The sequence below is a fragment of the Carassius auratus genome, chromosome 20 (assembly GCF_003368295.1).
Source record: "Carassius auratus strain Wakin chromosome 20, ASM336829v1, whole genome shotgun sequence".
NCBI classification, from domain to species: Eukaryota; Metazoa; Chordata; class Actinopteri; order Cypriniformes; family Cyprinidae; genus Carassius; species Carassius auratus.
Window position 1 is genome coordinate 3,931,980 of NC_039262.1, and position 14,599 is coordinate 3,946,578.

The 14,599-nt window shown below is 34.9% G+C and overlaps 1 protein-coding gene across 2 annotated transcripts in view; it reads right to left on the reverse strand.

Annotated features, from left to right (window-relative positions):
• The window catches only part of fut8b (fucosyltransferase 8b (alpha (1,6) fucosyltransferase)), a 76,595-nt gene that overhangs the window by 13,695 nt on the left and 48,301 nt on the right, over positions 1-14,599 (reverse strand). For both annotated transcript variants that reach the window (XM_026290474.1, XM_026290473.1), the window contains exons 4-6: positions 8,098-8,213; positions 4,260-4,425; positions 2,056-2,170 (exon numbers count right to left, since the gene is read on the reverse strand). In XM_026290474.1, coding sequence (XP_026146259.1) covers positions 2,056-2,170; positions 4,260-4,425; positions 8,098-8,213 — 397 coding nt within the window. The remainder of the gene's footprint in view (positions 1-2,055; positions 2,171-4,259; positions 4,426-8,097; positions 8,214-14,599) is intronic.

The window sequence follows — 14,599 nt, forward strand, 5'->3', positions numbered from 1 at the left end:
GAAACTGGTGCTTTACTTGTGTGAAGTAAACGCAACATTTTTCAACTTTCTGCTAATATCTATGTGAGTTTTTTGCAACGAAAATACAGGGATTATGAAATCATGCTAGCCCCGCATATTTTGCTTTCTGAAATGCGGCAAAAGAGCGGCGTATTTGAAAAAATGCGACCCCGCATAAATATGCGGCCTTTGGCTGATTATGCATTAAATCAAGCGATCGCATAATCGCGTTTTTCTGGAGGGACTGGATATATACAATTATGGCACTAAATGATAAATAAATCAATAAAATATTCATCAAAATAAATACTATGGTACATGGCAATATAGTAGAGTGATTGTATGAAGATCATTGATAAAATAGTATTTGATATGTGCCGTAGTACTGAATTATAACCAGATCTTCGATGATTCTGATGGACTGACTTTTTCTTGGTTCATTGCAGAAAACAACTCAAGTATTATCTAGGCATAAGTGTCGAGATTCAAAGAGGGACAATGGTAGAGAGTGAATAGTTCAAGATTCAAGATTTTTATTTGTCATACACATAGTCATATGGAGAGCACATGACCAGCAGTGACAAGTAAGTAAAGTGTTGTTCGCTTTATTGCTTCTGCACATAATTCAGCTCTTAAGCCTAACTCGATTAGTTTCTGTTCCAGACAAAAATGATGTCTTGGTGAGGAGAGTGTGCTATTACACTGAAAAAAAAAAAACAATAAGTAGATTTACTTAATTTTTATTTAGCAAGTTTTTACACACATACATTTTAAGTAAAATTTAAGTATTGAATTAAGTAAAATCTATTTAACTAAGTAAGGTGCATTTAGCAAAGGAATTGAATAAATTTAACACAGCCAGTAGGGAGTTTGATGAGTAACATCTGTCAAGTTATTCTGTTAAATACGCAATCCTTAAATACATTACCCTCATTATAGCTTTTATAATATACTCAAACAACGAAGCACTGGAAACAACCATGCTATTAAAGCATGTGGATCATTTGCATACATGTAAGCAAGCAAGTAGACAGCTTGTTATCCTCTGAAGATAATATGTCCACTCAATAATTATTACCCAAATGAACAGAGACCTCGATACTTGGTACACCATACACAATGACGGTGGATAGTGTTCGAGTATAAATGGATCATTTTGAGTAGCAAATTAACTCCAGATATAACAAAACAGCAAGTTACTAAACCCAACAACAAAATCAACCATAAAACAGTGTAAATACTACTTGAAAACAGTGAAAATGGTAACCTTTTTCATTATTCATGCCCCAGTGCATGATGGGAAACACATGATCATAACTTTGATATTTACTTAAAGAATCCTTGTAAACATAATACAATTTCAAGTAAAATAGGCTTATAATTTCAAAAACTTTAATTTCCACAAGCTTAAATTGATTAATAATATAGAATTGATTTTTTTAATTCTTGCCTGAACTTAGTTATTTCATGTAGAAATTGCGTTTATTTTTATTTAATATTTACTTAAATAATTTTTTAATCAGAATACACTTACAATTTAAAAAAAGTTTTTCAATGTCATTATTTTTAAAGGCATACATTTTTTCTTACATAGTGGAAATGGGCTTCCATATATCTTAACCATATTTTGAATGACACATTGCATTGTTTTAGGCTTAAAGGAAATGTCCAAAAACTTGTTATTGACCGTTTTCAGAACTGAATGAAATATTAGTCATTTTAGATAGTTTTGACTAGATTTTAGCATTTGTGAAAAAAAAAAACACCTCTTTTCAACAAACTGTATGATTTGATAATATGATTCATTTCTGGAGCACACAGCGTGAGAGAGGACAAAATGCATCATTAATGAATGTTTCCATCAAATATTAAGTATAATATTAATAATACTCAGCATATTAAATCAGCATACTAAAATGACACTGAAGACTGGAGTAATGATGCTGAAAGTTCACCTTTGATATTACAATAGGAAACGGCTATTACAAATGGTAATTTTCCAGTTCTCCCTGTATTTTAGGAAGACTGAGGGCAGGAGGAAGTGTCCCTCTGTACCTGCAGGAAGGAGATCCTGTTCTGCACCAGGCTGGAAAGATCTCTGGCCTCCTTCTGTCTCCAGTCTCCTGCTCCGTCCGCCTGACTGAGATCCTGCAGGTCCGTCATGATGGTCCTGACAGAAACACACAGGAGACGCTCTCGCAGTGATTACATGAGTACTCAAAAATTACACTACGCTAGTGAACATTCATTGATTCTTTCGTAATTTTTTCTTATTTAGATGTAATGCAGGGAGTCCCATGCTATCTATTTGTCAGCTGAACTTCCATCTTATATATTTCTTGAAGTGCCTCTGAGATTTGAAGATAATTAAGGAGCATACAGTACATGCAGAAGAACAGTTCGAGATCGGTGTAATGCAGGTAAAAAAAATGAAATATTTAATTGTTTTAGTAAGCATTTTACTTTGTTTTTATTTTAAAACTATTTTTATTTTATTTTGTTTCTATGATTCAATTAATTATTTTTGCGTAAATGTAATGATTAATGCATTTCATGTTGTTAAAACCAACAATTGGAATATATTTTCTTTCTGTTTGATTTTTATTTTATTTATTATCAATATGGTTTTCCGATTTAAATCAATGTGAAAAACGAGTTAGGTCACAAGTAACCTGATTATATAATCTATATATAATCAGCTTTTGTCATGTAACTTGTAATCAGTAATCACTTTGAACAGAACTAAGAAATCAAGATCATCCTGCAAACTGAGCAAATGCTACACTAAATCATAATATCATATGAAATCATAAAAGAGCAGCGTGAACATTCAGCCCAACAACAATAGAAAAAATAAAGCAAATCAGGTTTAAAACATGTTTGATGATCATTTATTTTTTTTGCATGAATTATTTCTTTAATAAATCAAATAAGATCTCAAAAAGCCCAAAACACAATTGAGTTTGAGACACTAGTAATGAATTCTGTTAAAGCGTCACTTGCTAACTCGAACAGATGAGCATATGCTGGGTTTATGAGGAGTTTAATTATTACTTCATCAATGAGAGACTCCTCAGGGAGCCGTCCGCTGGAAAACAGCACCGTGTTAAATGTGTATCGAACACTTCTCTTTGTCAAAACGGAAAAACAGGTGTGAATGTGCTGATGGAGCGTCTGAGAGACTCTGAGATAATGAGATATTGACAGCGTCTCTGTCCTTAATTAGTCTAGCGGGTGATAACTCAAAATTAAGTGCTGCCATATTTCTAGTACAGCACTGTTAGTGTCTGGAGCGGTTTCATAATGATGAAAACAGAGATGCACGTCAATTCTTCATCATTCAACTCACCAAAAAACAATCCTGAATGTTATTAACCCTTAAGTGTCACTGGCCCACCGGTGGGCCCAAAGCCATTACTTATTTAAAACCGTAATATTCTATACTAAACCTAAACTAATCTTGACAAACTATATATCATTGGAGACCTTAGATATTGTATTTTTTATATTTGACCACTGTTTTATATTTAAAATTATGTAGTGACAGTAATTTATTAATTTGTGACAAGAACATTTAGCAAGTCGTCATTCACAGAGCATTCACAGCTCATTCCAAAACCAGAAAAATATAAATAAAACATATTTTGCTTTAGGAACATTAAGATTTTTTGCATTTGACAAATATATATATATATATATATATATATATATATATATATATATAATTTTTCGACACTGATAATAATTATATTATAATTTAAAATACATTTACAAAAATATAAAAACATTGTACATTGTATTGTACGCTTATTTTAATTATTTTTCTATTATTTCTTCTTATTATGATTTCTTACTATCTAGTTATCTAGTTAAAATTCTAGTATAGTAAAAATAATAGCATAATGTATTTTTTTATTAAAGGCAATACAATGTGATTTATTAATAAATTTACATTAAATTAAAATTAAACAATATTTTTTTTCTTATTTTACATTACAAAAATAATTTTGTCATTTTTTTCTTAATACATTAAAACGAATTTTGAGGGTAAATGTGCTCGTCACAATGCAATACATTAGAATACTTTTTTGAATACTTCTTCATTACTCTTTATTGTTTTGACTATGTGTCTAAATATGCTTTGAGAGAGACAATAACAAGGTTAAATGAGAGTAAGTGAAGCCTCCCAGTTTTCATTTCTCCTAAAGAATTAGAGACACGACTTGAGCAACAGCGTGATCGTACTGTTCGTATCTGACCTCTGTTGATGACCGAGGTCCTGCAGCAGCGTCTCAGTGTGTTTCTGTCTGTCTGACGGCTCCACGTGACTCAGCTTCTGTATCTCGCTGTGAATAAAGTACCACAGCTCTTTCACTCCGTTCTCCACCTTCCTCCGCAGTTCCTCCTGTTCTCGACCCGGACCAACTGACAAAGAGAAGAGAGATTCATTCAGTGCTCTAATTAGGCAATGATGTCTGAAAGGCTGTGGAGATAATCACAACTAAATGGCCTCGGTACACAATGACTTACCAGCTATTACTGTTGACACATGTGTTTTATACAAAAAAGATGGCGGCTAGATTTGTAATAGTCTGAGCTCTTAGAAGAAAAGGTTGCAATTGCTGCTGATCTTCCCTACAGATTTCGACTGTCCTCTTTTTGATCCTGCTTTCGTCTCTCGCTCCACACTTCTCTGCCTACTTCTTTTGCTCTTATGTAATAAGTTCAATTCAATGCTTTTCAAGATATAATCTCTCCGGGAAGGGGGTGACCCCGAATGAAGACTCCTGAATCTGCTGTATGCTGTATACATGGGCAGCATCCTAACAGAGATGGAAACTCGTTAGTGACTCGTTTAGATTCTTTGCATACGGTAGGATTGTTTGCTGTTCGTTATCTGGCTCGGCTCGGTGTTCATCACAGCAGTTCAGTCAGTGTACTGTTTGAGTAAATGAATTACTGCGGGATATTGGTTTGTTTGAACTCAGAGGGAGGGTCAGCCACATTAAAAAAAGTTAACAGTTTAAGTAATTTGTGGATTAATGCGTATTAGAGATGCGAACCGTTTAAAACGATTCAGTTCGATTTGGTGAACTGGTTCAAGAAGATCCGGTTACATCGAATGATTCGTTCGCGAACCGGATATCACTAAACTGCAGTGTTTTGAACTCTCTCACAACAGACACGGAAGAGAAGACAATGCTGAATAAAGTCATAGTTTTTGTCATTTTTGGACCAAAATGTATTTTCAATGCTTCAAAAAATTCTGACGGACCCTCTGATGTCACATGGACTACTTTGAAGATGTTTTTCTTACCTTTCTGGAAATGGACAGTAGACCGTTCACACACATCTTCAATGGAGGGACTGAGAGCTCTCGGACTACATCTAAAATATCTTAAACTGTGTTCTGAAGATAAACGGAGGTCTTACTGGTTTGGAACGACATGAGGGTGAGTCATTAATGACATGATTTTGCTCTTTGGTTGAACTAACCCTTTAAAGGTGCTGTAGGGAACTTTTGTAAAAAATATTTTGTACATATTTATTAAACCTGTCATTATGTCCTGACAGTAGAATATGAGACAGTTAATCTGTGAAAAAAATCAAGCTCCTCTGGCTCCTCCCAGTGTCCTATTGCCATTTGCAGAAACTCCATCGCTCCCGGTAAGAAACAACCAATCAGAGCTGCGGTCCGTAACTTTGTTTGTGTTCAAAATGTAGAAAAATGTATATAATAAGCGAGTACACCATGAATCCATTTTCCAAACCCTGTTTTTGGCTTGTCCTGAATCACTAGGGTGCACCTATAATAAATGTTTATATTCGGACTATTTTAGATTGCTTCGGGGGTACTGCGGCGGAGTAACCCAGTACCTTTGTGATTCTTCATAGACATAAACAGAGAGAAGTAGTTCCGGCTACGATGTTCTTCCGCAAGAGGCAAGCAGTTCTGTTTATTAACCGCTAGAGCGTCAAAAGTTACCCACTGCAGCTTTAAGGCAGTAACAGTTTATGTTTTATTTCTTTCAACTATTTTGAATTTTTCGCATTATGAGTGATCAAAGCTAGCTAAAGTCTTAGTAGTCATATCTAAGTGTATGAGTTGTTAACTTTTAAAAATGTGTTTTTCCATTAACGCCATTATATAGTTCAATCTGACAGATTCATGAATGATGAACACACACAAACACAAGAGGCGGATTTATTGCATGAACCAATCACAGCCAATAATAACTAGTCATATCTATCTATCTATCTATCTATCTATCTACAAACATAAACACGTGTATTTGATACATTTCAAATATTTAAATTGTACTTATTTTAGCTTTACTTGGTTTTAGTATCAAAGGAAATGGCATATTTGTCATTTAATTGTTTACAAATATTACAAACAAATCTCTAAATCTGAGAAATATACTGTATATAGTCCTTTTTTGAACATTTAGAAATTTGTTAAAATTATAAAACTACAAATAAGGGTTTTATTAATTAAAACTAAAACCACGAGAATTTTTTTCTGTCAACATAAATATTTTATATACATATATATGAGTAAAATAGTGATAAAGATGTATTACATATATGCCGTAGATACAATTACAACACAACTAATGCAAATGCTGTTCAAGTCTACTGAAGAATCATTCAATTAAGATCAGATTAGATTATATTCAACTTTATTGTCATTGCACATGTAAGGTACGAGGCAACGAAATGCAGTTAGCATCTAACCAGAAGTGCTATGACTGTGGCTGTGAGGTGCAGGTGCTGAGAGGCGTTCTCCTCTAATCCTGCTCTCATTACAGCAGAGGTGACCTGAGTGAGACACACAGCATCTATCGGTCTTTTATAGGGTCAGGACACCACGTGAAGCAGCACCAAAGGCTCTTTAAGGATGAATCTTATACATCTGTGACCCGTGCTCTTCTACGATGATGCTGCTGCTGCTGATGTTGCTAGTTATTTCTGGCAGATCCTGCAGCAATGAGATCTCCCAACTCTGACCCATTCGCTAGCCATGATTATGCATGCAAAGACATGTGCAAACAGTCTAACTCTACCTACACAATGACTCATGCTGTTGTGCTTCTGTTAGGCCTACATGGACGTCAATCTGCAAGTCGAAATCTGAATATAAACAACTATTTTTTTTATGTTAAAATGCAATATTGTATCCCGATTTCATATGTAACTATAAGTAAGACACAGGTTGATTTCCTTGGAAAATGTCATATTCTCACCAACGCTCAACTCTGTCTGGAGAGCAGTTTATGCATTTTGAGATTTATATTTAAATGAAAGCAATAGGGCCTGATTCGAGGAAACAAACTGCTACTGATGATGCATAGTTTGTTATATCCGTCATAAAATATTCCCTTGCTGGTTCACAAAGAAAATTTGATTCTTGTTAGAAAAAAACAAAACAAAACAAAAAAACAACTCAATCGATTTATAGGCTTAAACTGTTCTGATTGTATTGAAGGAAGTGCTGTCAAACAATGAATCATGATTTTGTTTACATATATGTGTGGGTACTGTGTATTTTTATTATGTATATATAAATACAACACACATGCATTTATATATATATATATATATTTATCATAAATGCATTTGGTCTTATTTCATGTTGGAATGATTTCTGAAGGATCATGTGACACTGAAGACTGGAGGAATAATGCTGAAAATGTTCCTTTGACCACAGGAATAAATCTAATTTTACAATATTGTCAAATAGAAAACAGTTGTAATAATATTTCAAATTATGTTTAACTTTACTGTATTTTTTGAGCATGAGATACTAAAAACATGCAGTGAACTGCGGTGTAAATTAGACAAACGTTACTTAGATTTTTTTGTAGATAGTCCTAATAAAGTACATGTATTTACAGTATATCTTACTGACCTGGCATATTCTCCATTTGTTTTTAAATTTGTACTTAAAATAAGTTAAAATAAAAACATTCATATAAAAGATGCACTGTCTAAACAAAAATCTCTTAAAATCTTCCGACCAATGGAAGACTATGAGTGTTTGGGTTATGATTATGGGAAGGTTTTGTTATTGTTTATGATGATCTCCTCTCTTACCATCTCCAGATAATCTCTGAAAGCTGTGGATCTTCTGTTTGGCTCGGCTTAGCTGTTCCTCAAGAGACCGCAGTCTTCCTGATGATATTGGCCCGTCCGACTGTCCTTCCGGAAGCCTGAAAAACACACATGGTTTGATAGCGAACTCCTTCTGCAGCTTAAAGCGTTTGCAAACTCGCAGCATCCAGGAAGAAAGCAATCACACAGCGTAAACAAACGCAAAACTACAAGCTGCAAATGTTGATTCACTGGAGACCGATTACCAATTGGCCATGAATAAAATAATCATAAATGTCTTCTGTGATGTTCAATAGCGTTTAGTGTGATGCATAACTTTGCTGCTTACACTCGTCTAAAGCATAATTGCTAATTACAGTTTGACTGTTCATTTCTATTCAGCTGATTTAGATGAAATCACCCCTTAACTAATGAGCCTTTGGGAAACTCTGCATGACACCATGCTCATTTAACATTGCATATTTTCATATTGCCCTTATTTTATTACTGAATGTTTACTGAATATTTCCATTTGTTTTCCATGCGACGGTCAATATCCGTCCAAGTGCTGAAACTGCTGAGTGGATCGTTTAATATGGTAATCAGGCATTAATATTAATACTGCTGCTGCATGCATATGCATGAGGTCTATATGCAAAGGAACAAAGATTAGCGTTCAGAAATCAATAAAGCATGTTAGCACAATTTTCAAGAGTGGAATACTAATTGATTCAAAAGATGCAAAAAGGCTTTAATTTTAAAGCAAATAACAAAAACAACCACGAGTGCTGAGAAAACCAAAAGGCTTTTATTTAATTAATTTTTTTTATTCAGCAAGGATGCATTAAATTGATCAGATGTGACCGCAAATACATTTATTATGTTGCACAAGATTTCTATTTCAAATAAATAATTTTTAAAACGTTATGTTTATCAAAGAACCCTGAAATAAGAAATGTATCACGATTTTCAGAAAAAAATATTACCCGTTTCCAATATTGATGAAAATGAAAAAAATGTCTTGAGCAGCAAATCAGCATGTTACTGTAGCATGATTTCTAAAAGACCATGACACTGAAGACTGGAGTAATGATGCTGAAAATTCAGCTTTGATCAGGAATAAATGACATTTTAACATTTCATAATATTACTGTTTTACTGTATTTGTTTACTTAGTGAAAGTGTGAAATACACAACATTTTGAAAGTATAGTCTTAGTTATTGAGACTTTTGAGAAGCCCCTTTGATCTGAAAAAAAAAGAAAGTTATGTGGCATGAAATACAATCAGTGAAGAAAGCTATAATGAATAATTAGATTAAGGTTTCTCCAGGCTGCAGCGATATTATCCCAAGCAACCTTCCAATTAGATTCAGATTACAAAAGTTCCAGGTCTTTAATACAATAAACATCCAATTAAGATTTAATAGGCACATTCTAATATTTTATCATATCATTTGGATGCCTCAGACTTCATGAAGGCGTATTCAGAGCCTTTTTGCTTTAAGAGAAGCACATAACTGTAAAGTAAAAGAAAAACGAACACCCTGGAAGATTAAATTGGCCTTTCAAGTCCTGAAATGAACGAATAGACCCTGATTCCGTAACATGAATTACGCCTCTCTTAACTGCAGCTTGTAAAAGAAGTAGGTCGGTCCGCTGTAAGCAGCTTTGCATCATGATAAAGAGCTACAGAATCCAGTTCATTTTATAAACACCTGCGCTTAATAATGAGGTCGAGTTAGTCATTTACATCATGACTGTACATTTAGTATAGAGACTGTTCAAAATTCATAAATAAAGAAAATAACTTGTCCACAAGGTGTTCTGCTGAATTTCTTCTGTTGGATGCAAAAGATGTTATTTTAAAGAATGTGGAGAGTTGATGATCCCCATTGACTTCCATAGTTTTTTTTTTTTTTTTTTGGAAGACAATGGATACCATCAATTCTTCGGTTATCCACATTGTTCAAAATATCTTCTGTTGTGTTCAACAGAAGAAGCAATCTCACACAGGTTTGGAACTTGAGGGTGAGAAAATGATGACACAATATTCATTTTTGTGTGCACTATCCCTTTAAATATTTAGGAAACCAGCAGAGATGGAATTATTCGGACAGCACAGCAAGAGCGGATAAAGAGAGAGCAATTGGGAAGCTTGTGGCCCTCAGGTGTTAGCAGGGAAGCTCTTTTCCCTTTGGACCCTGGACGTTCCTCTATTACACAAGGACCCTATCAGCTCCCGTCTGCTAGAAACACACTTCAAAGAGCGCACATGGCTCAGTGTTCAAGGCTGCAAATATATATCTGCAATATATGCAAATGGGAACTAATATATATATATATATATATATATATATATATATATATATATATATATATGCATGCAAATGAAAGTGCCTGAGGACTATTGAATTTAAGCATAAATGAAACATGTTATTAGAGCGCAGAAAGCTCAGTTCAATTCAATCTAACGAGTGTGAGACACAAGCATCAGAGGCGCAGAACTTCAGAACTGCTGATGGAGAGCAAAACGGAGTCTGATACAGGAGCGAACGGCGGCCAAATGACATTACAGTGAGTGAATTACTGTCAGTCACTGCCACATGCAGCGCTCCGGAGGAAATTACAAGGGTCGCGAGATTAGTCAGAAGATGATGATGATGGAGGCTGAAGCCTGAAGATCACACAGATACGGCGATGAAAACGAAGCAAGAAGATCTGAATCCTGCAAAATGATTAGCGGATACGAACAAACCTCTAATCTTATGGTAAGTGTGCTTTTACTTTTAAAAAGCAATCAGACTGAAGGTTTTCACCTGCTGCTGCATGATGAAATCGGTGGAAAAATCCACCAGACTTACTTTGAAAGGGGAACCCGAGCCGTATCTACAAACCAGAAAACCACTGAGACCTGAGGAAGGGATCTTTTCAATAGGACCAGTAAGAATCCACTCAATACCACAGTAAATGCATATCAACATGTTAAAATCATCCAGAACACGCGAGTAACTGCATAGCAACATTACGTTAATCCAAAACACGCTAGCAACTGTAGAGCAATGCTACAGCCATCCAGAGCATCCTAGTAACTGCATACACCTATAACTATAACATACACCTATAACATCATAGCAAGCACACAGTAATATGTTAAAAGCACCAGAGTACTCCAGCATCCATATGACAATGCCTTGGCAATCATCTCAAATGTCGTGTCAACACAAAACTAAATACGCTGCAATGTGGGTGAACTTTTCTGCTGATAGTCAAAGTCTGGCTTTGCATACTAAGTGCAGCGGACAATATTCTTAATCATAAGAGACCTTTCAGTGAAGAGAAGCGATTTCATTTTCTGTGTTTTTGTGTGTGTTTTTGGCAAATGCTACTATGAAGAATGTCTGTGGCTGAATATTTTCCAGGGCTCGGAGGCAATTTTAATTGCACATATAATGCATATAATGCTATTGACAGAAAGCACACATATCTTCAGCCGGCCTGAGGGTGTGAGTGCTGAGTCTCTATGAAACAAATCAACGTTATGATGTGTGGAGAAAGCTTGGTAATAATGCACCACACACACACACACAGACACACACACACAGGCTGTTGTCAAAAACCATTCAATTTTATATCAGCAAAGGCTGCAAACATTTTATTGCTTTGAGCATCATTTCCCTATCTATCCAGTAGGTTTTTAACATCACTTTATGATAGTAGTATGTGCATGAATAAATGACATAAAACACTAAAGTGCCTTTAGGCATTTAAAAAAGTGCATTGTTGAAGATTTAAGAAACGTTTTGTTATTTTGGCAGAAAGGCGATGTTCTCAAAAACAATGTTTCAACATGACTGCAGTAACACAAACTTTATATTTGTATTTTATTATTCAATAATGTATTTTTATCAGAATGAGCTTTATGAGGTTTATTGCTAGGTATGTTTTCACAGGAATTTGTTTTCATGACAGACGCTTCCACAGTGCAACAGAAAAGAGCTGCAATCGGGCCATAAAAGTTAGGCTTCGACAGGTTTCGGCCCGAGCAGGACAAGTACCTTTTGAGCCCGAACCCGTTTACAACCCGACATTATTCAAATGTGCGCACGCACACAGCTCTTTTGCCTTTTTTCAAGAATATGTCATTTATACATGTTTTTAAATAATTTATTCATAACTAACCACTTGGAAGTTGGAATAAAGAAATAAAATAAGTCTTCTGTGACATCTTAACATCTCAGCACTCTCAATAGACATAGGCTCGTTTAACCCATAAACAGACCAACGCACCAATAAAAACGAGTCTTTTTTAACAAATTAAATTAAGATGGGTATTTGGCAATGACGAAATTAAGATAAAGGCTCCGCCGGATTTGCATCGCCACTAGCAGCTGACATTAAAAGAATAATGCCAACATTAGCATATATACTCTGTTCATATTATGTATTTAAGACTCAATGAATATTTAGTTATCATTTGAAACCTTTACTCACAGCGATTAGGCTAAGCCTCCATGTTTTTGTGAAGGAAAATGATTTAATCCACTGTAGATGTCTTCAGTGCGTTCCTGCGCTCACTGATGGTGCGTCATTATTCACTCATTATTTTCATTATAAACCTGGTCAAAACTTTTCCACACTTCAGACTTTGCTTTAGTTGGTGCAACCAAAACATAATCGCCAGAGGCAAGCCTCTGTTACACCAAATCAGAATCCATTTTCACATCTTTCTTGCACTAATCGAAACACATCACATGATCGCACGTTCAACTCGCAAACCGGAGCGCAAGCCCGAGCCCGGCCCGAGCTCGCGTAAGAGGGTATAAATTAAGCCCGACCCCATCGGGACACACACATATATGTACAGTATGACGAACTCTGCTGCAAAAGCCTCTTAGATCTAAAACTTTCTTCTAAAACAAGTATTTTTCTCAGGCTCTAATGTGAAAGTTCATTAATTTCACTGTAATGCCAATGAGTAGGTTCTATTTATTGCCATTAAAGTGAAAATTTGAATGTAAATATAGGATCATGAGAAAAATGCTAATTTCTGAAGAAGATTTCAGATGGCACTAAGAAGCTTTTGCATCCAAGCTCTTCATATATATATATATATATATATATATATATATTCAAAAGAACTCAACACAAATGAGCACTATTCATAGTGAATCTTGCCTTAGTAAACCCCACTAATAAATACAGCTGTTTCATAATCAATATTCCTCCAGTTCCCTGCTGCTGGACCTATCAGAGATCTGGGATTGTTATCATGGACCTCCAGGTTTAGAGCAGATCAATTAGAGACTGAGACCCGACCGAGGCTGAAAGACACACAAGAGCCACGATGGACGATCTGTTTGGAATTAAAGCACAGAAGACATTGATCAGATCAAGATTTATATCTGAAACAGATGGCCCTCCTTCAGCCTGACAAAGACAAATGACCAACGTAGCTCTATTCAATCTAGATTGGCTTTTTGGATCCATAGAAAAGCTGTTTTTGAGAAACTACATGCTTGTGTGCTACAGCTTCGAGCCCGCTTCCCATAAAACTAAACATCACTGCACTGTAATCAACACGTTTCCCAATTATTTAATTGTGGCAGCTGTAATCCTTAATTATTTCTTCAGTTAATTTTGAAGTCCTGATGCAATCACTGATGATCTTGTTCGGAACTTGCTTTCTCCAGGTACTCTGCAAAAAACACTTGAACATTTTGCACAATACTCTGACATTTGCTGTGCAGCGTCAAAAGTCAGCCAATGAAACCATGACAGCACCAAATTTCCTCCAAACTAGTATATGCTCTTCATATATTGTGACTTTTTCCACCAGAATTTTAGAAAACCTCCCTTATGTCTCTCCAGAACATCCTGCAAAACTCCTCAGACTCTGAGTCACACGTCACATGTCACAAAACTGCAAGAACTCTTGTGTGCCTCAATAAAAACAGTTATTGAGAGGAAAATAAATATGAGTTCAGTTTACAGTGAGACTTCTTTTAGCATTTTAAGTTAGGAAATTAATTCCAATTAAAAATATATATTAAAACATGCACATTTTAACATTTATATTATTTATGTATTTACATTTATCCAATAGACTTTCAAAATTATGAATATTAAATATTATAGTAATTACACGCACGCACGCACGCACACACACACACGCACACACACACACACACACACACACACACGTATATAAATCATGGTTGAAAGCTACGGCCAGACTGGCTCAGTTTTGCTCAAAAGTAAATTTAGAATCATGGGATTTTATAATTTATAAAACAACAAAACGATAATATACAAATATATGTTTTTACAATGCTTTAAAATATTTTGTAACATTTTACAGCATATTATTAATATAATTATAAACAAATAAATATAAAATAAAAACAATCATTATTCAGAGGAAAATAAATATGATTTCAGTTGAGCTTTTTTTTTTGAGCAGTTTAAAAATTCAAAACAAATGTTAATAAAAACATTCATATGTTA